We start from the raw sequence: 27,039 nt of genomic DNA on the forward strand, positions 1-27,039 counted from the left end.
TTTTCCACACAGCTTTAAAGGATGAGAATGAAAATGGCGGCCTCCCAATCTCTGGCCCCGGAGATGATGAGAGCTCGGGGCCCCACTCCTCAGTGAGCCCTGGGAGAAAAGCAGTTAATCAGTCTGGTCTCCCCGGCCTCTATTCGCACTCTGTGCTCACCTGGCCTGTGACCAAGCATTTCTATCTCTGGCACACAGCCCTGTTTGGAGTCTCCAAACCCAGCAGATTCCTGCAGGGTGTTCCCACGCCACTCCTCCTGGAGAGGGGAAGGGGAGTCTACCCAGATCTGCCACTTGTTGAGAAACCATTTCTAATTTCTGTGATGCTTACTATGTCCTAAGTAAGCAATGCTCCTAGATTTAAGTAGAAAGTGACAAATCAAATATTCTTACAATACTACTGTGGTGAAACCCCTCCCTAAGACAAAAATTTTGGTGACTGGGAAATATCATAATTTTTACAGACAACAAGTATTTGTTGCTTGCATGAACATGGATGATGAGATGAACAAAGCAATTTTCTCCTATAGAATATTTCTATATCTACCGTGAAAAGAATCGCAAGAGCGTATGAATGGCAAAACTATTTTGCTAAAGGGTAAAAAGATCAGTGACCAGTTGTATTTTTGCCATTTTCCTATCCACTGACCTTACTTCAAAGAGTCACAGCAATATACTGGAATACTTAACAGATGAGAGAATTCATGAGAAAGCTGACCTGATATAGAAAATAGAAATTTCAGTCTTCAAAATGTAAATTTTGAATTTTTGAATTTCAGATCACAATGTGCCTAGAATTTTAAATTTTTAGCAATTTCTTTTTTTTTTTTTTTAAAGATTTTATTTATTCGACAGAGATAGAGACAGCCAGCGAGAGAGGGGACACAAGCAGGGGGAGTGGGAGAGGAAGAAGCAGGCTCATAGTGGAAGAGCCTGATGTGGGGCTCGATCCCATAACGCCGGGATCACACCCTGAGCCGAAGGCAGACGCTTAACCGCTGTGCCACCCAGGCGCCCCTAGAATTTTAAATTTTTAAAAAAGATTTTATTTATTTGAGAGAGAGAGAGAAATCACAAACAAGGGGGTAAGGGTAGAGTGAGAAGCAGACTCCCAACTGAGCAGGGAGCCTGACATGGCACTCAATTCCAGGACCCTGGGTTCATGACCTGAGCTGAAGGCAGACCCTTAACCAACTGAGCCACCCAGGTGCCCCTAGAATTTTAAATTATTTATAAAATAGTAAGGAGGGGCGCCTGGGTGGCTCAGTCATTAAGCGTCTGCCTTCGGCTCAGGGCGTGATCCCAGAGTCCTGGGATTGAGCCCCACATCAGTCTCCTCCGCTGGGAGCCTGCTTCTTCCTCTCCCACTGCCCTTGCCTGTGTTCCCTCTCTCGCTAGGTGTCTCTCTGTCAAATAAATAAATAAAATCTTTAAAAAGAAAATAAAATAGTAAGGAGAACTTAGAAAAACATACAAGTGGAAAAGTATCTTGCTTTTTTTAAAAAAAACACTATTTCTAAGTAACTTTACACCCAACATAGGGCTCATACTCATAACCTCAGGATCAAGCATTGCATACTCTACTGACTGAGCCAGCTAGGCACCCCTTAGGTGGAGAAATATCTTTCTAAAATTAGGACAGGATTCATAAGTTTAAGAATACACCAGTCTATCAGGAATCATTCTCATTCAGACCATTACCAATAATTTTAAATTAAGAAAAAGAGCTGCAAGTAGGGTTTAACTAGAGGCTTGGTAAAGTAAAAGACAAAATAAAGCTAGTATTCTGTAAGAAAAAACTTCTTGGGAGATGTTTCAGCAACTTATCTTACTAGTAATGCAGGAAAATGAGAAATACACTTTAAGAAGCATTCAATCAAAAAGTCTAAATTTTTTGAGTAAAAAGAACCTATCACTTAGTAAAATAGGTGTATTTGTGTTTGTGAGAGTGTTTTTAAGGAAAGAAGTAGGGAAGAAAAGAATAGGCACCCATTCCAGAAAAGTACAGTGTTAAGTGTAACAAAAGAATTTGAAGAAAAAAGTCTCTAATGTGAACTCATTTTGTAAAGGGGTTTCTTTACAAAACATTTAAAAGTAATAAGCCCTTTGCTTAGTAATTTAAAACCGTATTTATTAAAGACCTTGCAACTATAACAAAAATTTTTAAAAAACTGGTAAGTCCACTACTTTAAATGGATTTCAAGGTATAGCCCAAACTAAAAGGCAACCTACCACAGTGGTTAAGAATGCAGCTGCCTGGCTCTATCATTAGTAACTGGTTAACTTGAGTTATAGTTACTTAACTTACCTAAATCTCAGTTTCTCACCTTAATCTACATAAAGTGGTGACCCAGTGTTTGGCACATACATAATATAAGTGCTCAGTAAATACAAGCTGCCTTATTATTGCTATTATTATTAACCACTACAATCAGTCAAAATTGGGTCCTAATACCATTTTAGTTGAAACTCAAATTGTAGGGAAAGAAGATAAACATGCAGTCCTTAAAATATAGGCTTCAGTAAGTTATTATCTATTTCTTGAGAAAAATTTTCACTATATAGCTCTAAGTCCAAGACGCTCTGCCGGTATCTAAAAAAATTACAATAATTTCTGATGAAAAAAAAAACTAAAAGCAAAAAGTTGAGTAAGAACTAGTTCAATTTATAAAAAGAAGCTATAAAGGAAATTTACTTGGAAAAGTCAATGGGAAATTCTTACAAGATTTATAAATAAATCCAATTCAGTTATTTGTGGAATAAGAGGACCAAGGATAAAACAATTGACAAATCCATACAAGAAAACCATTACTCCAAGTTTTTCATCTGTTTCAATAATATCCCACTCTAGCCCACCATGAAATCTTTTTCCAAACTGCTGATGATAGAAGTTTAACTTACCTGGGGCATATAGGTTAAGCATCAAAATCTTGACTTCAGCTCAGGTCACGATCTCAGAGTCGAGAGATCAAGCCCTATGTCAACTGATCCTTTACGAGGAGCCCACTTGGGATTCTCTCTCTTCCTCTCTTTCTGGCCGCCCCCCCCCCCAACTCTCTCACTCTCTCTTTCTTTCTAAGACAAATAAATAAATCTTTACCAAAAAAAGTTTAACTTATCTGGCTCCTTTGATCTCTTAATCCTTCTTTACCATCAGAAGAGTTTACTAAAAAGCACTAAAGTAGCTAAAAACTAAAGTGGGAACAGAAGAGAAAAACAAAAGACCTGGATAATCAGATCTGTGGATAATCTCTAATAGATTAAAACTTATAGCTTATAAAATGATCTAAGATTTATTTTAATTAGCAGAAAAATCAGACACAATATGCTGATAATGAAGATAAAACATACAAGTATACACTGTATCTATAGTAGCAACATGAATAGGACAAAAAATGTTCCTAAGTACACAAAAACAAGATGCTTATATCATGGATGAACAAATAAAGTTTTGACATGTTTTTAACCTCCCCACTTTCACTTTACTCTTAACTAGAAGAAAAATATTAATCAATATGTCCAAACTATACCTGTTTGTCAACTTTGATTAGGTTGACTACAGAAGGAAGAGTTTGGCAAAAATCAATTAAAGCATTCTGTGAGAATCAACTGGCTATACAGAATTTACAATATACAGAATACTATATAATTTTATTATTATTTGTAATTTTTTAAAAAAGACTTTGAGACGGCAAGAGATAGAGAGCAAGAGAGCACGAGTGGGGGTTAGAAGGGAGTAACAGGCTCCTCAGTGAGCAGGGAGCCAACGTGGGGCTGGATCCCAGAACCCTGGGATCATGACCTGAGCCAAAGGGAGACACTTAACTGACCAAGCCACCCAGGAACCCCCATCTGTAAATTCTTTACTGCACATTACTTATGTCAGTAAAATTTATAGTAAGTTTATTATACTAAAAAAAAGAACTATGAAATAAAACATGATACCTGAATATCCTTCTTGACTGGCTTAGCTTTGTTCTCTACAACTTTCTTCCTAAATTCGAGAAGAACTTCTTTACAGTCCTCAAGATGAATCTCAGGCTCCCAGGTATCATCATCTGATGTGTATCCTTTCCATCGAACTTTGTAAAGGATTTTACCCTGTTACAGAATTAAAAACAGGCAAATAAAGGACATTGAATTTGATAGTTTAAAAGATTAAACTTCCAGAAACATACAATCCTGAGAATATATGAATGAACTTGAAATGGAGAGTAATATCATTATGAAGTATGTTCATCTGAAGCAAGTGCATTTAAGAAAAAAGTGTCACACCAAAAGTAAAAATAAACAAATGAAACTATATCAAACTAAAAAGCTTCTTTACTACAGAGGAAACCACCAACAAAATGAAAAAGCAACCTACTGTACTGGAAAATATTTCCAAATCACGTATCTGATAATGGGTTAATAATATCCAAAGTATATAAAGAACTCATACAACTCCGTAACAACAACAAAAAATCTGATTAAAAAATGGGCAGATCTGAATAGACATTTTTCCAAAGAAAACACACAAATGGCCAACAAATATATGAAAAGATGCTCAACATCACTAATCATCAGGGAAACACAAATCAAAACCACAGTGAGATCTCATCTCATACCTCTTATTATCAAAAAGAAAAGAAATAACAGGTATTAGCAAGACTTAGAAAAAAGGAATACCCCTGCGCACTGCTGGTGAGAATGTAAACTGGTGTAGCCACCGCGCAAAGACAGTAAAAAGGTTCCTCAAAAAATTAAAAGCAAAAACAAAAAACCTACCATATGATCCAGCAATTCCGCTCCTGGGTATTTATCTGAAGAAAACAAAAACACTAACTCAAAAAGATATATGTACCCCCATGTTCACTGCATCATCACTTCAACAGACAAAAAGTAGAAATAGCCCAAGTATCCTCAACAGATGAATGAAGAAAATGCCCCCCCCACACACAGAGGAATATTATTTGGCCATAAAAAGGAATGGAATCTTGCCACTGGCAACATGTTTGGACCTCAAGGACATTATAGTAAGTAAAATAAGCAAGACAGAGAAAGACAAATACTGCATGATCTCAGTTATGTATGGAAGGAGACAAAACAAACAAAAACCCAAGCTCATAGAAAAAGAGAAAAGACTGGAGGTTGCCAGAGGCAGGGGTTTGGGGTAGAAGAAATGGATGAAGGGGGGTCAAAAGTTACACCCTTCCATCATAAAATAAGTCACGGGGATGTAATGTGCAGCATGGTGACTACAGTTAACAATACTGTACTGTATACTTACAAGTTGCTAAGAAAGCAGATCTTAAAAGTTTTCATCACAAGAAAAAAAATTTTGTAACTATGTAAGGTGATGGATATTAACTAGACTTATTGTGATGACTCTGCAGTGCATAAAAATATCGAATCATTATGTTGTACACCTAAAACTAATACTAATGGTATATGTCAATTATACCTCAATTTTTAAGAATTAAAATAAACAGTATTACTGATCTAGTTTTCATAAACTGAAGATTGAGATCTTTCTCTGATTACATAAGCAATGTGTAATCTTTGAAAAATCAATAAAAAGCAGGAAAAAACAAAAATCACCCATAAATGATAGAGGGAACATACCTAAATATCATAAAAGCCATATACAAAAAACCCAAAGTGAATATCCTCAATGGGGAAAAACTGAGATCTTTTCCCCAAAGGTTGATAACACAACAGGGATGTCCATTCTCACTACTGTTGTTTAACATAGTATAGCAATCAGACAACAAAAAGAAATAAAAGGCATCCAAACTGGCAAAGAAGAAATCAAACTCTCACTCTTCTCAGATGACATGATATTTTATGTTTAAAACCCAAAACACTCCACCTCAAAATTGCTAGAACTCATACAGGAATTCAGCAAAGTCGCAGGATATAAAATCCATGCACAGAAGTCAGCTGCATTTCGATACACTAACAATGAGACAGAAGGAAGAGAAATCAAGGAATCGATTCCATTTACAACTGCACCAAAAACCATAAGATATCTAGGAATAAACATAACCAAAGATCTGTATTCTGAAAACTTTAATAAGAACAACTATGAAAGAAACTGAGGAAGACATAGAGAAATAGAAAAACATTCCATGCTCATGGATTGGAAGAAAAATATTGTGAAAATGTCTATGCTACCCAAAGCAATCTACACATTCAATGCAGTCCCTATCAAAATACCATCAAGATTTTTCACAGAGCTGGAACAAACCACCCCAAAATTTGTATGGAACCAGAAAAGACCCCGAATCGCCAGGGGAATGTTGAAAAATAAAACCAAAGCTGGGGCAATCACAATTCCGGACTTCAAGCTCTATTACAAAGCTGTGATCATCAGGACAGTTTGGTACTGGTACAAAAATAGACACACAGATCAATGGAACAGAATAGAGAACCCAGAAATGGACCCTCAACTTCTATGGTCAACTAACCTTTGACAAAGCAGGAAAGAATATCCAATGGAAAAAAACAGTCTCTTCAAATGGTGTTGGTAAGATTGAACAGCCACATACTGAAGAATGAAACTGGACCATTTCCTTACACCATACACAAAAATAGACTCAAAATGGATGAAAGACCTAAATGTGAGACAGGAATCCATCAAAATCCTTGAGGAGAACACAGGCAGCAACCTCTTTGACCTCGGCTGCAGCATCTTCTTCCTGGACACATTGCCAAAGGCAAGGGAAGCAAGGGCCAAAATGAACTATTGGGACTTCATCAAGATAAAAAGCTTTTGCACAGCAAAGGAAACAGTCAACAAACCAAAAGACAGTGGACAGAATGGGAGAATGTATTTGCAAATGAATGTAAAATGTAACTGAACCATAAAACTATCAATTTACACTTAGTTATTATTTTAAAATCATGAGGATTTTCAGGATTATCTTTAAAAGTTAAATATCTAAGTCATCTCTTTTTCCATTATTTCTTAGTTTCCCATCCTACTAGGTGCTGATGTTGGTCTTTCTATAGGTGACAGAATGATTGAAAGGTGGTGTAGGCATGCTGAAGGGTAAAAGGGGAGGGAGCAGCACTTGGCTTTGGTTTGGAAAGCTTACTGCCTCACTGGTTTTATGAATAAAATCAGGTAGGTGTTAAGTGTAAGCTAGAATGCTACTCTGCAGTTCATGTGGAAAACTGCTTCGTATATTCTTGCTTCTCAGTTGGGTATTGAGCAGAAAAAATAAACTAGAAATTCAGAGAAGCAAAAATTAGGAATATATTAAGATTTGATAGCCATAAAACATTAAAAATATTATAAATGAATGAGAAAATGAGTGAAAGACACAATAGGTAATTTTAAAATCTTGTTTATTGTAGTTTTATATAGTTTTTTGGTGTATGTATCTTAAAATTTGCCATTTTAATCATTTTTAAGGGTAAATTCACAGAGACAGCAATGGCATTAAGTACATTCACACAGACATGCAGTTATCACAACTGCCCATCTTTAGAACTTTTTCATCTTTCGAAATAGAAACTGTCCCTATTAAACAGTAATTCCCCTTCCCCTGAACTCCTGGTATCCATCATTCTACTTTCTGTCTCCGTGAATTTACTTATTCTAAGTACTTCATGTAAGTAGAATCATACAATATATGTTCTTCTGCTTCCGGCTTATTTCACCTACCATAATGTTTTCAGGGTTCATCCATGTTATAGAATGTGTCAGAATTTCCTTCCTTTTTAAGACTGAATACTATTTCACTGTGTGTGTGTATATATATATATATATATATATATATATATATATATATATACACACCACATTTTGTTTATCCATTCACCTGTTGATAGACACTTGAGTTGTTTCCATTTACTGGCTACTGTGAACAATGCTCTACTGGACATGGTAGAACAAATACCTGTTTGAGTTACTGTTTTCAGTTCTTTTGAGTATATACCAAGGAGTGGAATTGCTGGGCCATGAGGTAATTCTGTTTATAACTTTTTGAAGAATAGCCAAACTGTTTTCCACAAGAGCTATACCATTTTACATGCCCACCACCAGTGTAAGAAGAATCTAATCTCTCCACATTCTCACAAGCACTTGTTTTCCATGTTTTTGTTTGTTTTATTACACCCATCTAGTAACTGGTGTGAGGTAGTATCTCATGGTTTTAATGTGCATTTCCCTAAGGACTAAGATCTTGAGCATCTTTTCATACACTTATTGGCCATTTGTACATCTTTAGAGAAATGTTTAATCAAATCCTTTGCCCATTTTTAAGTAGGCTGTCTTGTTTTTTGTTTTTTTAATTTTTGGTGTTGTTTTTGAATTATAGGGGTTGTTTATATATTATGGATATCAATCCCTTGTCAGATGTGATTTGCAAATATTTTCTTCAGTTCTCTGGGTTGCCTTTTCACTATGTTTATACTGTTCTCTGATGCACAAAAAGTTTTTAAAATAAAAAGTTTTTATTTTTTCTTTTGTTTGCGTTTTTGGAATTATATCCAAGATTGCATTGTCAAATCCAAGGTCCTGAAGATTTACCCCTATGTTTCCTTCTAAGAATTTTATGGTTTTACCTCTTAAATTTAGGTCTTTCATTCATTTTGAGTTAATTTTTGTATAAGGTGTGAGGTAGGATCCAGCTTTCCTTTTTTGCACGTGGAAATCCAGTTGTTTCAGCACAATTTGTCTCCCCATTGATTGGACTTGATACCCATTATGAAAAATCAATAGGCCATAAATGTATGGGTTCATTTTTGGATTTTCTGTATCTGTCCTTATGCCAGTACCGTATACTGTTTTGATCACTGAAGCTTTGTAGTAAGTTTGCAACTCTTTTACCTTGTTGGTTAAATTTATTCCTAAGTATTTTATTCTCTTACGGGTGCCTGGGTGGCTCAGTCAGTTGAGCATTTGCTTTTGGCTTGGGTCATGATCTCAGGGTCCTGGGATCGAGCGCTGCATCAGGTTCTCTGCTCAGTGGCCAATCTGCTTCTCCCTCACCCTCTGTGATCTCTCTTGCTCTCTCTCTCAAACGAATAAATAAAATCATTAACAAAAAAAAAAGTATTTTATTCTTTTAGATGCTGTTATAAATGGAACTGTTTTCTTTTTTTTTTTTTTTTTAAGATTTATTTATTTGAGAGAGAGAGTGTATACATGTTGGGGAAGGGGAAGAGGGAGAGAATCTTCAAGCAGACTCACCACTGAGTCCTGAGCCAATATGGGGGCTCAATCCTACGACCCATGAGGTCATGACCTGAGCAAAACCAAGAGTTGGACGCTTAGCTGACTGAGCCACCCAGGCACCCCTGGAATTGTTTTCTTAATTTCCTTTTTGGGAGAAGCTTAGGAAGATGGCAGAGTAGGAGGACCCTGAATTCACCCTGTCCCATTTTTACAACTAGAGATCATCTACATCCAAGCCAATAAACTGGAGAGTGATCTGAAGACTGGCAGATCCACAACTAAATATAGAGAAGAAGCTGCATCTGAAAGGTCTGGAAGGTCAGAAAGGTGGAGAGAGGCTGCCTGCAGGAGGGATGGAGCAGTGTGTGAGAACAGGACAGAGAAACAAGTCCATGCACCAGGGATCTCACATGGGGAAGACTAATCCCCTAAATGTTGGAGGAGCTTGTAAAACCAGTAGGGGTTGGAGCTTGGAGCTTTAAAAGTCACCTGACTTCAGTGCTGCACTGGCCACCAGGGTGAGTGATAGCTGGGTTGATGCCGTTAAAGAGACAGGAGCATAAGGAGAGGCAACATAACAGCAGTTTATAGAACACCAGGGGCAGGGGTGCCTGGATTGCTCAGTTGGTTAAGCATCTGCCTTCAACTCAGGTCGTGATACCAGGGTCCTGGGATCAAGTCCCATGTCGGGTTCCCTGTTCATCAGGGAGCCTGCTTCTCCCTCTCCCTCTGCCACTCCCCCTGCTCGTGCTCTCTCTCTCAGATAAATAAATAAAATCTAAAAAAAAAAAAAAAAAAGAAAGAAAGAAAGAACACCAGGGGCAAACAGCAGACAGATCTGCTTATACTGATTTCAGACCATGTTGGAGGACTTCTTTGAAAACAAAGGAAATCGTGGATGCCATTTTCTTCTCCCACCTGCCAGCATAAACAGACAGCCACCTGCAGGAGGGGGAGCTGCAGAGACCCTTGCTACCTGACCTGCTAGCAGAATGCTATGCCCATGAGTTCTCCTCAGGACTCGCCCACTCCAAGCCTGCTAGCCTTGGGCTCAGGGGGATTTTGTTAAAGCCATGCACACCCTGCCCAGACACCCAGTGCATTGCACTCAGCCATACCCAGCCATTCTCATGCACCATGCCCAGCCTTGTGTCCCTGGCAGCCCCAGTGCACAGCCCCAAACTACTGCTGCACTTCAGGGGATCCAGCATAGGACTACTGACCCAACCCAAATTTTGGTAACACCACCACCCCTCTCCCAAGTCCCCTTCAGAGCTGGCCTACCTGGGTCCCACTAATCTCACAGACAGCAAGCACAGCCCACAACAGGCAGAGTGTCAGTGCAAATGACTACAGTGAAAGGAAAAGTGACTCGGACACAACAGCAAGGTATAAGCAACACACATAGGATACTGTGCTCTAAGTGCCAGGTTCTGGTGAACAGAGGACACTGCACTGCAGGGCACGCCAGGCCCTCCTCTAGATAAAGTTACTACTTTCAATAACAGAAGACATAGTTGACTTTCTTAACAGAAACAGAGAAACAGACAAAATAAGACAAAGAAATTTATCCCAAATGAAAGAACAGAACAAGGCCACAGCCAGAGATCTAAGCAAAACATATATAAGTAACATGCCTGATAGAGAATTTAAAGGAATGATCATAAGGATACTCACTAGACTTAAGAAAAGAGTGGAAAACATGAGTGATACCCTTAACACAGAGGTAAGGAATAACGCAGCAGAGATAAAGAGCTCAATAAATGAAATGAGAAACATGCTTGATGGAATGAATAGCAGGATGGAAGAAACAAAGAAACATTAGTAACCTAGTCAACATTAGTGACCTAGAAAACAGAGTAATGAAAAGTAATAAAGCTGAACAAAAGAGAAAAACAATTACACAGAACAAGAATAGACTTAGGAAACTTAGGGACTCTGTTAATCAACATTCATATTATAGGAGTCCCAGAAGAAGAGAGAGAAAAGGGGGCAGAAAATGTATTTAATGAAATAACATCTGAAAATTTCCCTAATTTGGAGAAGGAAACCCATATTCAGATCCAGGAGGCACAGAGAACTGTGCCAATCAAAATCAACAAAGCAGATGCACATCAAGACATATTATAATTAAATTTGCAAAATATAGTGATAAAGAAAAAATCATAAAAGCAGCAAAACAAAAGCTGGTAACTTTACAAGGGAAAACCCATAAGGCTAGCAGGATATTTTTCAGCAGAAACCTGGCAAGCCAGAAAGGAGTGGCATGATATATTCAGTGTGACGAATGGGAAAAATCTGCAACCAAGAATACTCTATCCAGCAAGGCTATCATTCCTAATAGAAGGAGAGATAGTTTCCCAGACAAATAAAAAACAAAGGAGTCTGTGACCCTTAAACTAGCCCTGCAAGAAATATAAAGGGGGACTCGGAGTAGAAAGGAGACACCAAAAGTGACAGTATAAAGGTATGAAATACAAAAGCTGTAAAAATGAATACTTCTGTAAAAAAACCACACACACACACACGGATATAATATATACTAACATATACCTAAAAATGTGGAGAGGAGATGAGAAAAGAATGGGTTCAAACTTAAACAACCATCAACTTAATACAGACTGCCATATGCAGAAGAGGCTATATATAAACCTAATGGCAAGTAAAAAATAGAACTATCTTATGATCTAACAATCACACTACAGGGTGTTTACCCAAAGAATACAAGAACATTAATTTAAAGGGGTGCATGCACCCCAATGTTTGCAGCCTGTTGTGTCCACTGATTGATGAACTGATAAAGAAAATCTGGCATATATATGCAATGGCATATTATTCAGCCATAAAGAGAATGACATCTTGCCATCTGCAATGACACAGATGGACCCAGAGAGAATAATGCTAAGCAAAATAAATCAGAGAAGACAAATACCATATGATTTCACTCATATGCAGAATTTAACAAAGAAAACAAATAAGCAAAAGGAAAAAAATAAGAGAGATTGAGACAAATCAAGAAACAGACTATTAATTACAGAGAACAAACTGATGGTTACCAGAGGGGAGAGTAGTGGGGGGATGGGTTAAATAGGTGATGGGCATTAAGGAATGCACTTGTAATGAGCACAGTGTGGTGTATGGAAGTGCTGAATAACTATATTGTATGCCTGAAACAACATCAGACTGTATGTTAACTAACTGGAATTAAAATTAAAACTGGAGGGGAAAAATTTCCTTTTTGGATTGTGCATTACATGTATATAGAAACACAACCTTTTATTATGTTATTCTTGTACCCTTCAAGTTTGCTGAATTCATTTATTACATCTAGTCATTTTCTTGTGATTCTTCAGGATTTTTCTATATAGAGAATCATGTCATCTGTGAATATAGTTTTACTTCTTCCTTTCTAACTTGAATGTCTTTTACATCTTTTTATCTAATTGCTCTGGCTAGAACTAACAGTACAATACAGTGTTGAATAGCAGTGGTGAAAGTGGGCACGTTACAGGTAATTTTTTAAAGAAAAAGTGTGAATGGCTTAATAATAATTCTGTAAGTAGTTATAGAGCCAAAGTCAGCAGACTTTGGTAAATTGTCATATAGTAAATATTTTATACTTTGTCAGTTGAGAGGCAAAATTAGGTTTTAAACTTCATGGTCATGGTGGAGACATGACCTCATTCTCCTAAAAATACTTCCTCTCTCAAAGACAGTGATCTTCCCTCTTCCCCAACTTGGGGCCTGAACTCACGACCCTGAGATCCAGAGTCAGATGTTTAACGGACTGAGCCACCCAGGATTTAGTGTTGCTTTAAAATTGACAGGGACGCCTGGGTGGCTCAGGTCATGATCTCAAGGTCCTGGGATTGAGTCCCACATCAGGCTCCCTGCTCAGCAGGGAATCTGCTTCTCCCTCTCCCTCTGTACTCTCTCTCTCTGAAGTAAATAAAAATATTTAATAAATAAATAAAAATAAATAAAATTAACAAGGAACACATCATAAAAAATGTCAGTTATAATAATCAATATTAGGAATATGAAATTAAGAACAGCTCATGCATGCAAGTTATTCTCAAATTAGTTTCCCATATTTCCAGTTTCGACTTCCTAAGTAATGGCTGATTTGCTTCTTGGCAACTACATTACAGGTTTTTAATTACCCAATTAATCAAACAAATATTCAGTGTTAAACAATATATGAATACATGTCAATTAAAATAAATTCTTTTAAAGCACATGAAATATTTACAAATACTCTCAAATGTCTGGAAACTAAGCAATACATCTGCACATACTTAATGGAAATTGGAAAATATTTTTACCCAAATGAAAACATGCTATAAAGATAATTTATGAGCTACAGCTAAACTAAGATTAGAGGTGTATAATTTGAGGGTGCCTAGTTAGCTCAGTTGGTGGAACATGAGACTCTTGATCTCAGGATTTTAAGTTCAAGCACGATGTTGAATGTGGAGATTACTTTTTAAAAAAAAAGGCATATAACGTGAAAAAAAGAAAGACTGAAAACAACTATGTATCCACCTCAAGACGTTGGAAAAAGACACATTAATAAAGAAAATAATAAAGAAAAAGCAAAAATTGATTAAAAAAAACACCAAATACATAAACACTAAAAAAGAGTAACATCACAACCAACTCTGGTTTATTTTATGAATACAAAATTGATTTAACATTAGGAAATCAATGTAATTTACCACATTAATGGAATAAAAGAGAAAAATTATGGATCATCTTGGTAGATGCAGAAAAAATTTTAATAAAATTCAACATCCATTCACAATATTTAGCAACTAGAGGGGCGCCTGGGAGGCTCAACTGGTTAAGCATCCAACTCTTGATTTCGTCTTAGGTCATGATCTCAGGGTGGTGAGATGAAGCTCTGCATAGTTACATATGCACAGCTCCCCACTTAGCGTGGCATCTGCTTGAGATTCTCTCTCTCCCTCTCCCTATGCCTCTACCCCCATTCCCCTACACCCCGGGACTCACTCTCCCTCTCTAAAATAATAAATAAATAAATCTTAAAAAAAATAATAAAATAAAAATTTCACAAAGATATTAATGAGGAAAAAAACCACACACATGCAAAACAAGTATTGTGAGATTGCACTGAAACAAAAGAAAAAAATCAGGTAAAACTAAACTCAAGTGTCAAGGAATGCATCCTTAAGTGGAAAAATTACAAAGAAAAGCAAGAGAGCTATTACCATAATAATAATTCAGTACAGTGATTCTGGGGGATGGAAGAGGATACTTATGGGAAAGGGGATTCAAAAGAGGTTTCTAGGGCTGGCAGTCTAATAATTCCTGACTTGGGCGGATGTTACCACAGGTGTTGGCTTTGTGATCATTTACTAAGTTGTATAATTAAAATATTTATTTGTACACTAAAAAATGAAATCAAATTCCCATAAATATTAAAAAGTGCCAGCTTTTTATTATGTAAAAATGACTTCGATTCAAAACTGAAGCTAAAACCCCAAGATCTGTCAGTTTCATTTAACTGTTCTGAAAACATAAAAAAATTACATTTAGCAATAAACCGAAAGAAAGAACATGGCTAATATATAAATTTGGAATTAACGCTATTCCTCCAAGCCAACACTCATCATAATGATTGTCTTAGTCAATAACAGAATACCACAGTCTAGTGGCTTATGAACAACAGAAATACCATAGACCTTAAGACTATAAGGAGGCCAAACAAATTATCAGGACCCTTATGTTTTTCAACTGGCTGGCTCAGTCAGCAGTACTTAAAAAGTAACCGATGTAGTCCTGTTCTGCTGAGCTAATAATTTTCATCTTATAAATCAGTCATTCTCAAGAGCACCTAAAAATACAAGGCCCTGAGAACTAGAATTTTCACCCAACTTTACATCACTAAAGTGATATAAATAACCCTCCTTTACTGCCTTAAACACTTAAGCTTCTTAGTTTCATCTGCTTCTGACTGGAATATAGACTTTGGGTACAGTACCTACAATTCTTTGGGACCAGGAATATTAAATATTGTATGAATTTAACTACATTGGAATTAAAATAAGTTAAAAAAAGTATACCAATAGGTTAATCACCTTAATACTTAAAGATATTACTCCCCTAAACAATATTTTTCTAAATATTTTCTATGTGCCAAGCACTGTGTTAAATGCAGGGGATCCAAAACAGTCCAAGATTGGCTCTACTCTCATCTCAAGGCGCTTTTGTAATATATCTGGGGAAATTACACCAAATAAAGTTCTTATCTTTACTGTTTTGCAACTAACAATATTAATGGCATTGGATTTCAATTATTTATTCCCAATAGACAGACTCTTCAGTGTCAGCAACTCTATATCCTCAGGACCTAACACTCACCTAGCACACAGCATGTGATTAAAAAAAAAAGTTTGCTAAATAGACAAAAAAATTAACACAAGGTAGCACATGACAAACAGAAAATAACGGACAGAGAGACCCGACTACCACGTGAGACCTTTGGTCATCTCACACTTACCTCCTGAAACTGTTTCCCTACTGTCCATCCTTCCACCCACTCTCCTTTACCCTAGCCTGCAGTCCATGATTCATTCACTCATTGAATAATCTGATATACACAAAGCACTTACTACATACTAGGTATTGAATTGAGTACCAGTGATACAAAAGTTAATAAAAATCATATTCTCTTTATTAAAGGAGCCTACAACCTAGCAGGAGAAACATATAAAGAATAATGCTTTTAAGTGCTGAAAAAGAGGTCTGAACAAAGTGCTACAAAGGCGTAGTTGAAGAAGCACCTCACTCTGCAGGAATCAGGGTCAAAAACTGACCCTCTTGAGAGTAAGACCCGAAAGACTGAGAAGGAGAGAACAGTAAGCGCCGAGGTATAGTGGGACGAAGAATTTCAAGGATTACTGTGTGGTTACAATCACACAGTAAACAAGGAGAGAGAAGATAACGGTCAAGTTTTGAAGACCTTCAAATGCCGCCCTCTTGGGCGAGATTCTGCGGACGAAGAGGAATTCCAAAAGATCTGAAACCAGAAAACTTATCACAGCTTTGGAAAACGCTGAAACGATGGCGTGGACAACTGGACTATGCAGAGAAGCACTATTTCAGTCACTACTTTGCAGCACACAGCGGTGGCCCCAATAGGGTATCTAAACACTGATGACCATGACAAATCCTTCATCACTGACACTCACACACCGCAGCCTAAACTGCTTCCTCTCTCCTGGCCACACACCCTTTCAAACTTCTTTAACGTGCCCTCACAGTCACAGCCCGAGAGTCGGTCAGGAATGTCAGTGCAGGGCTCCCAGGATTCGCAAGCTTGCGCTGGCTCCGGCTGTCACGTTCCTTTCCCCCGCCTACGTCGTGTGTCTGCACAAGCTGGTCTTTTCCAGCTTGTGAATTCTGGGAGGGCTTCGCGTCTTCGCGCGGCAACCCTCCACAGAAGTCCCACCGCTCCCCGCTTTCTCCACGTCAAGCCCTGCAGGCCCAGCCTCGCCTCCCCCGGCGCACACATACCCCCTCGGTCTTCATGTCCAGGATCTTTTCCACCTCAAACACATCCTCTCCGTCCTCCTCGCTGTCTCCAACTGCCTCCGCTCCTTTCGTGGCTGCGTCCTTCTCTTCGCCCACTGCTCCAACACCTTCTTCGACTTCAGGAGACACATCATTGCTGTCGGCACCTGAAACAGGAACTGCACTCACGCTCGCTCCCTCGGCAACCACCGCCACCGCCGCCATAACAGGAGCCCAGCAAACCGCCGACGAAGAGCGGCTGCGACACAAACCCCGGCGGTTCCTCGCGCTCTGCGCTTGGCCCTCATCCACTCTGGCAGCGTGACGCTGCGAGGGAAACCCGCCAATGGCGGGCTCGGGACCTTGGAGCGACACACACTGAAACCAATCACATCGAGGCGGGCGCGCAGGAGCCCAGCGGAACCTACGGGAAGCGAGTGGGCGGGCCGAGGGGCGCCCCGGCGGAAGGGCGGGGCGCATGGTGCCGGGAGGGAGGAGCGGTGTGTCAGCTCTGGTGCTGCGGAGGGTAGATGGAGGGCTGTTTGGGAGCCCCCGGGGGGAGGGGCGGGAACAGCCGTGGGCGGGGGGAGGGGCTTGTCAGGGCGCGGGGTAGAAAGGAGGCCGAGGGGTTCCTCGGAGAGCTTGGGGCTCCACCGGTGAGTGGGGAACGGGCGGCGAAGGCGCGCTCGGGCGGTTCCCGAGCTGGGAAGGGGAGGCCAGGGAACACCAGAGCGCGGGAATTCGACTGGAGGAGAAGCTCAAGCACCAGAGGGGACCGACTGCTGTGTGGGGCCTCTTCCCCCTAAGAGTTGCGCCTGACGCCCACGGCGGGGGGGGGGGGGGGGCTTTCTAGGAAAGCAGCCCATCTCCAGCCCACACCTGAGCCGGCCAGAACGCAATCCTGGGCCATTCGTGCACGTGTGATCTTGATTTGTTTAACGCCTGTGAACGGTAACAATCAAACATAACTCATAGTGCTCTTATATCTTAGTATTGTTTAAAGTTAGACGAAAAACTTTTAAGTAATAAGCCAAAAATAATTATTTTCCAAGTTACTTCCCCATTGAAAATGGAGGACGTGATTAAAGTATTTTGTCCGTGATTTGACAAAGATAGTCACGAAGTTGCTAGGATAATCCACTTAAGAGTAAAATATTTTTCTCACTTTGAATCGCAAATAAAATCTTTGTGGTAGCGAACTTTTAATTTTTTGAAATTTCTTTTAAAGTTTTATTTAAGTAATGTCTACACCCAGCCTGGGGCGCAAACTCGCAACCTGGAGCTCAAAAGTTGCAGGCTCTTCTGACTGAGCCAGCCAGGCACCCCAAGGAGGTTTTTGTTTCTTTGAATGGTGGACTTAATTTATAAGATTAACTCTTTTAAATTAACTCTGAGGTTAACTAAAGAATCGTCTATGATCCAGCAGATCCATTTGGATGATGTAGGCGTTAGGGTTCAAAGCCTACGGCCAAGAAAGAATTCTTGAGACATCTTTGGTGCAAAAAGGTGGTTTTATTAAAGCATGGGGATAGGACCTGTGGGCAGAGAGCTGCACTGGGGTCATTATATACTTTAAGTTGGGAGGGAGTTAGGAATAGTATAAGTTTCTAAGGAATTTGGAAGCAACGGTTCCAGGACCTGGAGCAGGCTATTGTTGGGAAAAGGTCATTTATTACTGTCTAGGAAAACCCCAGTCATGAGACCCTTCAGATGTATATCCTTGGGTCTTGGGGGATGCATGCCAACATATATCTTGCAGGGGTAGAGATGAAGTTTCCAAAGGAATTTTTGTATGTTAAGGTAGACTTACAGGATTTTGGAAGGTCAGGCTAAGATTGCCTTTCGTCCTTAGCAAAGTATCAACATCGAGGCAGTTGAGCCCTAGAGGAATGTCATTCTGCCTGTTTCAAGGACTTGTCAATGGGCTGTAAGTAGTAGGAAATTTAATAATTTTTCTTCTGTCTTTGTTTCCCACATCATGGAGAGGCTCATCAGATCTTGAATGGACTCATTGATTTATTATTTATTTAGCTTACTAAATGCATCCTGTGTATCATGACTATACTAAGCATTAAGAATACAAAGAGCAATAGAGCATGGTCTTAAAATTCAGATGACTAAATCTGAAGATCTTATTGGCTTTATTCAATGATTGGGGCAGCATCCCATCTAGCAAATAGGAAGGAGCGCCAAAGAAATGCAGGAAAGGACAGGCTTTTCATGACAGAAAGGGGGTAGGGCAAGAAAGTCATAAAAGAAAGGATTATTTCAGGCAAATTCACTGTCCTTTGGGGTAAGACTGGGGTCTATCAAGGGGATTACCTCACTAGTACTACCAGGAAATTCCAGACTACTGGTTGAGATTATATTCCTAGAAGAGCCTGAAACTGCAGTTAGGTTGGGTATCAAGTCTTGGTTTGCTGATGTGGGGGTTGACACACCTAACTTCATTTTGGGCACACTGTCTATTAACATTCTCTCTGCCCTCCACAGACTCTTAGTCTATACAGGAAGACACACAATTCTAATAATTAGGTATATTTTTAAAGTAAGTTTTTAAAAATATTATAATCAAATAATATTTTGTTGATGGGGAAAGCTTATTTTTTTCAGAAGAATTTCAGTTAACAAGTGTAGAAGAAAACAGAATCACAATATTTCATAAAAATGATTCAGGCAACAAAACCGCTAGGTGAAAGATTGATGAGGAACTGGCTGCCAAAGTATCTCTTCAGACTATTTGTTGGTTGTAGGAGAAACAGAACTTAACATTGGAAAACCCACTGATCAATGTTAGCATTACTAAAAGCAGAACAACCAAACTATATGGCTCCTTAATCTATTCAGGGCCTTAGATCGAGTTTCCAGTTTACAAGAAATATGGGGGAAGAAAAAATGGAAACAAATGGACAAATCCAGAATGTGGGACATATTATAGGACAATTGACCTTGTCTCTTCAACAAGTCAATAGCATAAGAAGAGGGAAGAGAAGACTGTTCTAAATTTATAAAAACTTGGCAAAATACTTTAAATGATGGAATTTATGTTCATTACACTATTTTCTTTATTACGTATTTTTGATGTGTGTGTGTGTGTTCACTGTAAAATTTTTTAACTAATTCAGATATATGATAGAAATAAAATTTCTGTTCCTCATAGGTAATGGAATTCCAGTTTGGAATATGACATGACAGACCTTTATCTCATACATGGATAAACACCAATTTCTGTAATTTTTAAATGGGCTCTATTCCACATTGTTCTGCAACTGTAATACACACACACACACACACACACAAACACACACACATGCATATATAAGATATGCATGTGTGTGTGTCCATGTTTTTGCAAGATGAATTTCTAGAAGTGGAATTCCTATTAGTGAAATTTATAGGTCAAGGAGGGTAGTGATTTAAATTTGGATAAATACTGCGAAACTTTGTTTTACTAGTATATGTTTCCAGTAACAACGTAAGGAAGTCTGTTTACATTCACACACTCTGCTACTCTGTATTATCAATCTTTTATCCCTTAATCTGATAAAACAAGAAAAGAGTTATCTTCTATGATTATGTCAAGCAAACAAGTAGACAAGGCCAAGGGCAAGACCTGATTGATTTAGCCAGTAAAGACATAAGAAGCCATTTTAGATTTAGATCGTTTATTACTTATATAAACAGCAAGAGGCAGAGTAGTCAAAGATACCAGCTCCCCTTTGTCCTTTCCTGACACTCCAAGAGGAGCTAGATAATTGCAGTGAGAGTTGTGGGACACATCACTGCTGAAGAGCCAATTCTAGATGCAGCTAGGAGGATTTTTAGTCTACAGCTGTATTCTGAGCTTTATATTGCCTCAGAACTGGGAGGTGATGAGAAATAGTCTTATGTTTGCCTCTCAGGGAGATAGGGAGGCAGATGGGAGAAGTCCTCATGGTAGCTCCTCACAGCTTCCCATCCTTTGAGTACCACAGGACATTCTGCCAAGACTCAGTTATAGCTGTGGTTCAAGTCCAGGGATTTAGGAGGGGTCACACATCAGGATAATGGAAGTCACTCAAGATGAAGGCAGGATTGGCGGTAGAAGGGGAAATCCTGAATCATACATGAATGAGGGTAGGTACTGGGCATTTGGCAAATCACAACAAATTAGGACAGGTTGGGGGATAGCCAAAAGACTGAATCTCAAAGAAACCTGATGTGATAAGCACTGGGTGTTATACACAACTAATGAATCATTGAACACTGTATCAAAGACTAATGATGTACTATATGTTGGCTAATTGAATTTAAAAAACAAAAACAAAAACAAAGAAACCAGGGTTTTGACATAAAGGTAGAGAGGTAATGGCCTGGAAATGGTAGTGTGGAGGATGGTAAACAGTGACCTTACAGCTTTCATAAAAAATAACTCAAAATGGATCAGAGACCAAAATGTAAAATGCAAAATTTATAAAACTTCTATAAGATAACACAGGAGGAAATCTAGATGACTTCAGGATTTTAGAGGCAACACCAAAAGCAAGATCCATGAAAGAATTGATTGGGATGCCTAGGTTCTCTAAGTGACAAAAAAATGTATCAAGGGATCTACAGACTAGGACCACACCAGGGAGCATGCATACTGAGGGCAAAGGTCTGGATACTCAGGGCCCTGGAAACAGGCTTGCATTCCAGGAACACTGACATCAGTCAAAGACCTTCTTTCTCCCCAGCTTACTAATAAGTCCAGCTGGGCCACTTCTCTACTAGAGTCCTTAAAAGGGAGGAGGAAATGAGGCTCCAGGACCAGCCAAATGTGTCTCTTATCACCTTAAAACATTTAAACACAAATCTGTAGTATTGTAATATTTTGTTACAATACTTGTTAGTTCATTAAAATAATCAATTCTGTTTCTCATTTTAAAGTGAGTGCTACATTGAATAAAATCATAATTAAACTTCATTATAGGTATCTATTGCTATCTGATTATTTTATACATGGAAGCATGAATAATAGTTAAAATACAACTTCAGTTGATTCAGCCTTGACTGTAATTAAGAACTCTGTGAAGGGGAGATGTGGTGTTTATGGTTTGGATCCCCAATAGCTGTTTAGTGGCAGAGTCCCAATCTTGACCCAATTCAAGCCGTTGGCAGATAGTTGGATATTGTCCTTCAGTTCTTCTTACCCATTCACTTGCTTTCTTTATTTCTTCAAAAGCCCAGGGAATATTTCTAGATTAAAAATAAATGGTTTCATCAACTTCAGAATATAATTATATATGAAATACGAGATATCAAATCTAGCACATCATATCAGACAAAATAATTCTGTCAAAAATTAAGATATGTAATAAAAGCAATTCTCTCTGACATTTTATGAAAGTTCTATCAGACTGACATGGTGCTTTTAACTTGAAATCAATACATTTTTAAATATATTACACCCATCACTTTCCAGCTTCCAAATGCTTCCCAGACTTCCTTGCTGCCTCCAGGACAACTCAAGCTTCCTCTAGTCTTTATATATTTGCTTTTTTGTCATCCCCTTTCTATTCTTCTTGATCTAAATCCATCATTCCTTCAAGCAGAAACTCAATATTATTTTCCAAACCAGGTTTCTATTTTTCTTTCCTTTTTACTGTACCAGGAATTCTCAATTTGATTAGTTAGCAAAATACCTAAGACTCACCTATGAAACTGCCATGTGTTCTGTCACACAAATCAGGAACAACATACTACTAAATTGTGCATAACATAAAAACTTCAAGTTTGTGTGCATAAAATGGTGTCAAACATTCAAGACTGTCAGATATTCAAAAGTCTACTCAAGACTCAGAAAAATTCTGATATTTTTCATTAACATTAGTCAGCTACTTCCTCATTTACCTTGTCACCTGAGAATTTATTAGCAAACAAGTGGTAACACATACTAAAGTTTAAAAAAAATTCTATGGAAGGGGACTAAAAATTTGGAAAGTTCTCTCCATCTTGCTGATTTTTTTTCCCGTGAACTGGGAAAGGGCCATCAGTATAGTGTGGTGGCTAAGTGCTGGGTTCAAATCCTGACTCGGAAATCACACAATATTGGCTGTGTAATATTGCAGCTTTTATGCAACACTAGAAGTGTCCTCAATTATGATAATAATATGAGATCCTAGGGGTTTGTTGTGGGGATTAGCAGAACACATGGATTTCACAGGCTTAACAGTCCCTTGCACAGAGGAGGCAATCAATAAATGTTGGCTGAATATCATGATGACACAAACATACTAACTGGGGAGCACATCCAAAGTGGTTAAAAGACCTGTTTCCCAGTAATCATTAGTCTACTTATAGTTATGAACTACTGAAAGCAACAAAACTAGTTTTAAATATTTTCACTAATTCCACTAGTCTTCCTTTAACTGGACTTTAAACTTTTGACTGACCATCCCACTAGTAGGAAGGTTTTGTTCATATACCTCCATGCAATGTGCTACTGTATTAATATTATGTGCATCATGAAGCAGAGAAAGACAGAAATTAAAGTTATAAATTAAATATGCAATAACAGCAAATAAAAATTACTTAGAAGTTTTACTTATTAAAGTGCCAACAAACTTTTTTGCTCTTACAATAACAGTCATATAGTAAGAGCAATGTAATGGAATATACCTCATTATTTTTGAAAATCTTGATATAATACTTTGTGATATTGCAATTCAAAAGTAGGTTCAAAGTTATTTATACTTGTTCCACTGGTTATAATACTTGTGATGCCAGACAGGCCAAGGGGGAAGGTCTTACGCCCCCCGCCAAGACAGTTCTTGCTCCTTAAGAGAAAGAATTTAAGAGCAAGCCAGGTAGAGAAAGGGACAAAGATTTATTAAGTATACAAGTAAGAAAGGAGCTACTTCATAGATAAAGTAGTGGTCTCTCTTCCTAGGGGAGGAAGAGGACTCCCCCCCACCTTGCCTCTAACAAAGGGTTTTATAAGTTTTTTTGTTTTTGTTTTTTTCAATTAGCTAACCATATAAAGAGGGGCTTACTCTTTAAATTTGGGTTTAACATTTACATTGGGCAGTTAGTTTTTCCATTGTCTTAGAGTTGTGAAATTACCCACAGGAGCAATTTTAGGAATGTCCAATCTTTATGACCTTTACTGCTGGAGGGAGTAGGGTCTTGTGGTCTCCCATGAGTTGTATCTTCTGACCTGTTGACTTTTAGGTTAAGGGTCAGCCTAAAAACCAAAATAGCTTTACTTTGGTCACCTTGTCTCCTAAGCCTCTCTTCCCTCTGTCTCAGTTGAAAAAGATCTAAATAGAAGAAGTGCCTCTTTGGTTGTGACTATTAAATCAAATATTAACTTGTCAGTCCTGTCTACTAGTTCTTTGAAGTATTTTTCTTGATATTCACTTAATAAATGTCCATCTTTCCCAAAGAGTTGTTCTGGTAAGCTCATGAGAAAGTGCTGCTGTTCTTAAAAATGAAAGTATAAACTATATACAGTAAAATGCTCAATTTATTATTTTCTGAGTACCTATTTTGTGTTTGATGGTGTTGGGAACTGAGAATTTAATCAGCCTTTGTCAGGGGGTAAAAATTGGTCTGCTTATTTATTTTAATTTCATCTGTAAATATGTATCATTAAGGGACAAGAACTTTTTCTTAAACATGATATTAAAATAGCTATAATTAATTCTTTAATATCACAAAATAACCAGGTAATGTTTACATCTCTCTGTTCTCTCTCTCTCTTTAATAAAATGGCTTTTGTTCAAAGCAGGATCCAAAGTAGGCCTAACATTGCCTTCGGGCCCTGTGCCCTTTAATTTATAGCTTCCATCCCTCCCCTCTTTTTCCTCTTGCCATTTATTTCTTCACATTCCAGACATTGCTGATGGCAGTTCATGGTATAATTTAACATACTGAATCTCTTCTCTCTGCTATCTGGTCTTTATTATGCAAAATATTTACCTAGTTTCAAAGTCAAAAATGTAAAACAAAGTATATTAGGAGAAACCTCGCTTCCAACCTTGTCTCCTCTTCCTCCCCCTATAGATAATATTTTTATTAGTTTTGCTAGTTTTCCCACTTACCTTGCCTTTTTGAAAAAATCATAAGTTAATTATATAGGTATGTATGTATAGCTATACATATGTATATTGTGTGTATATGCACACACATAAGGGGTGACCATCTGCATGGGGTATGGATGGAGTTTTTGTAAGTAAGGAGGGTATTCACATGTGCCTCAAGGCCTCTTGTAGTGCTAGAGGTCAGCCCAAGGACTAGGAGCCAGGGACCCAGAACTGGCTCTCTCTACCTTGTCATATTATAGTATCAAACTTCAAGTGGTCACAGAATTCTAAATTTGAACTCGGTCTTTAAGAAGTTGTATTTGTCAAGGAAGGACTTTAAAATGTGTTTTATTTAACAATTCGTTAGTTTGATGTATGACTTTTAAATACTTACACAAATAGTATGTGGGTTTCCATCTATATTCTTGTACCAGGCCCTGCAATTTATTGGGAACAGGCCTGGTCCCAACAATCATATTGTAGATTTTCCAAAAGCACACAGAATCAATATGCCATAGTGAAAAGAATACTAAACCAGGAGCCAAAGATCTGAGTTCCAGTGTAAGCTACACTTAAACACTCTGAGCCCTGATCTTTCATAGAACCCAAGAGGCAAAAATATTGTGTCTGCCCTGCCTATGACAGAAGAGTACAGGCAAGGTATTCCCTGTGAATAAATTCTCTTTGTTCTTACAATTCCATGTAGCTTCTTATAAAATTTAGTTAAGAAATGGTCAGAGGAGTTAAGATGGCGGAGGAGTAGGGGACCCCTTTTTCAGCCGGTCCCCTGAGTTGAGCTGGATAGGTACCAGACCAGCCTAAACAACCATGGAACCAGCCTGAGACGCAGGAAGATACATCTGGATCTCTACAAATGAACATCTCCAGCGCTGAGTATTGAGGTACGAAGCGGGGAGCTGTGAAACCACGCACAGATATCAGAAGATAAACGGAAGGGGGAGGGAGCTGCCGCGTTCGGGCGCCAGGAAGCGGTGGCCACCTGCATGGGACCCGAGAGAGAGCAGACTGAGACTGGTGAGCCGGGAGTGCGTGCCACCAGGCATCTCGTGGAACTCTGGAATCCCGATGGGCTCACTGGATTCAGACTGAGACCGGGAGCTCCCGGAGCGAGTGGGAGCGGCTGGCGGCTGGCAGCAGGCAGCGTTAGAAACACAAAGGGCAGAGACGCGCCGGCCCTGGAAGTGAGGGCTGGGAAGCTGGGTGTGGGGCGCACATCCCCGGGCGCTGCAGGGTTGAGCAGCACCAACAGAAACAGAGTTAAAGTGGCCAGAACATCAGTGGAGAACGGTCCGCAATCCCTCTGTTCTGTGACAGAGGCTGAAATTCGGCCAAGGCTGCTCTGACTCTCAGAAAAGGCACAGCAGACCGCCAGGGAAAGCTGCCAGACAACAAAAGCCTGGAAACACCAGCTCACAGTGTGCCCATCCCCATCCCCCCTCGCAGGGGACACAGAGACTCTATCCAAACAGGGTTGCCTGAGTATCGGTGTGGCAGGCCCCTCCCGCAGAAGGCAGGCTGAAAAATCAAGAAGCCCACAACCCAGGGCGCCTGGTGGCGCAGTCATTGAGCGCCTGTCTCCGGCTTACGGCGTGATCCCGACATTCTGGAAAGGAGTCCCTCATCAGGCTCCTCTGCTGGGAGCCTGCTTCTTCCTCTCCCACTCCCCTGCTTGTGTTCCCTCTCTCTCTGGTTGTCTCTCTGCCACATAAATAAATAAATAAAATCTTTAAAGAAGAAGCCCACATCCCTAAGATCCCTATAAAACAAGGGGCACGGCCTGGGACCCAGTCAATATTTTGGGCTCTGGACAACCCCGCAACCTCTCCTCATCAGAATGACAAGAAGGAGAAGCCCCCCCAGCAAAGAAAAGACAGTGAGTCTGTGGCCTCTGCCACAGAAATAATGGATATGGATGTAACCAAATTATCAAAATGGAATTCAGAGTAACGATGGTCAAAATGATGAGTAGAATTGAAAAAAGTATTAATGAAAAGGTTACTGAGAATATAGAATCCCTAAGGACAGAAATGAGAGCGAATCTGACAGAAATTAAAAATTCTATGAGCCAAATGCAGGCAAAACTAGAGGCTCTGACAGCCAGGGTCACAGAAGCAGAGGAACGTATTAGTGAATTGAGGGATGGGTTAATAGAGGAAAAAACGAAAATAGAAGCTGCTCTTAAAAAAATCCAAGCCCACGAATGTAGGTTACGGAAGATTACTGACTCAATGAAACGTTCCAATGTCAGAATCATTGGCATCCCCCGGGGCC

The 27,039-nt window shown here is 39.1% G+C and overlaps 2 protein-coding genes and 1 long non-coding RNA gene across 6 annotated transcripts in view; 1 reads left to right on the top strand and 2 right to left on the bottom strand.

The window, feature by feature from the left end:
* Window positions 1–17,212, bottom strand: part of MPHOSPH8 (M-phase phosphoprotein 8) — a 68,254-nt gene extending 51,042 nt beyond the window's left edge. Inside the window, exons 1-3 of one of the 2 annotated variants that reach the window (XM_057309840.1) lie at window positions 16,706–16,794; window positions 6,450–6,680; window positions 3,946–4,101 (exon numbers count right to left, since the gene is read on the bottom strand). In XM_057309840.1, the coding sequence (XP_057165823.1) occupies window positions 3,946–4,101; window positions 6,450–6,551 (258 nt within the window). In that variant the 5' untranslated portion in view covers window positions 6,552–6,680; window positions 16,706–16,794. Of the gene's footprint in view, window positions 1–3,945; window positions 4,102–6,449; window positions 6,681–16,705 lie in introns of both variants that reach the window. The other variant, XM_026492940.4, reaches the window with a different exon arrangement.
* Window positions 17,213–17,282: 70 nt separating this feature from the next.
* Window positions 17,283–27,039, top strand: part of LOC113251160 (uncharacterized) — an 85,629-nt gene continuing 75,872 nt past the window's right edge. Inside the window, exon 1 of one of the 2 annotated variants that reach the window (XR_003314326.4) lies at window positions 17,283–17,358. This is a non-coding gene — a long non-coding RNA (uncharacterized LOC113251160). Of the gene's footprint in view, window positions 17,654–27,039 lie in introns of both variants that reach the window. The other variant, XR_007188887.2, reaches the window with a different exon arrangement.
* PARP4 (poly(ADP-ribose) polymerase family member 4) overlaps window positions 20,351–27,039 on the bottom strand; it is a 128,022-nt gene continuing 121,333 nt past the window's right edge. For both annotated transcript variants that reach the window (XM_057309855.1, XM_026492939.4), the window contains one exon: window positions 20,351–21,919. In XM_057309855.1, coding sequence (XP_057165838.1) covers window positions 21,724–21,919 — 196 coding nt within the window. In that variant the 3' untranslated portion in view covers window positions 20,351–21,723. The remainder of the gene's footprint in view (window positions 21,920–27,039) is intronic.

Source organism: Ursus arctos, unplaced genomic scaffold (genome assembly GCF_023065955.2).
Source record: "Ursus arctos isolate Adak ecotype North America unplaced genomic scaffold, UrsArc2.0 scaffold_10, whole genome shotgun sequence".
NCBI lineage: Eukaryota > Metazoa > Chordata > Mammalia > Carnivora > Ursidae > Ursus > Ursus arctos.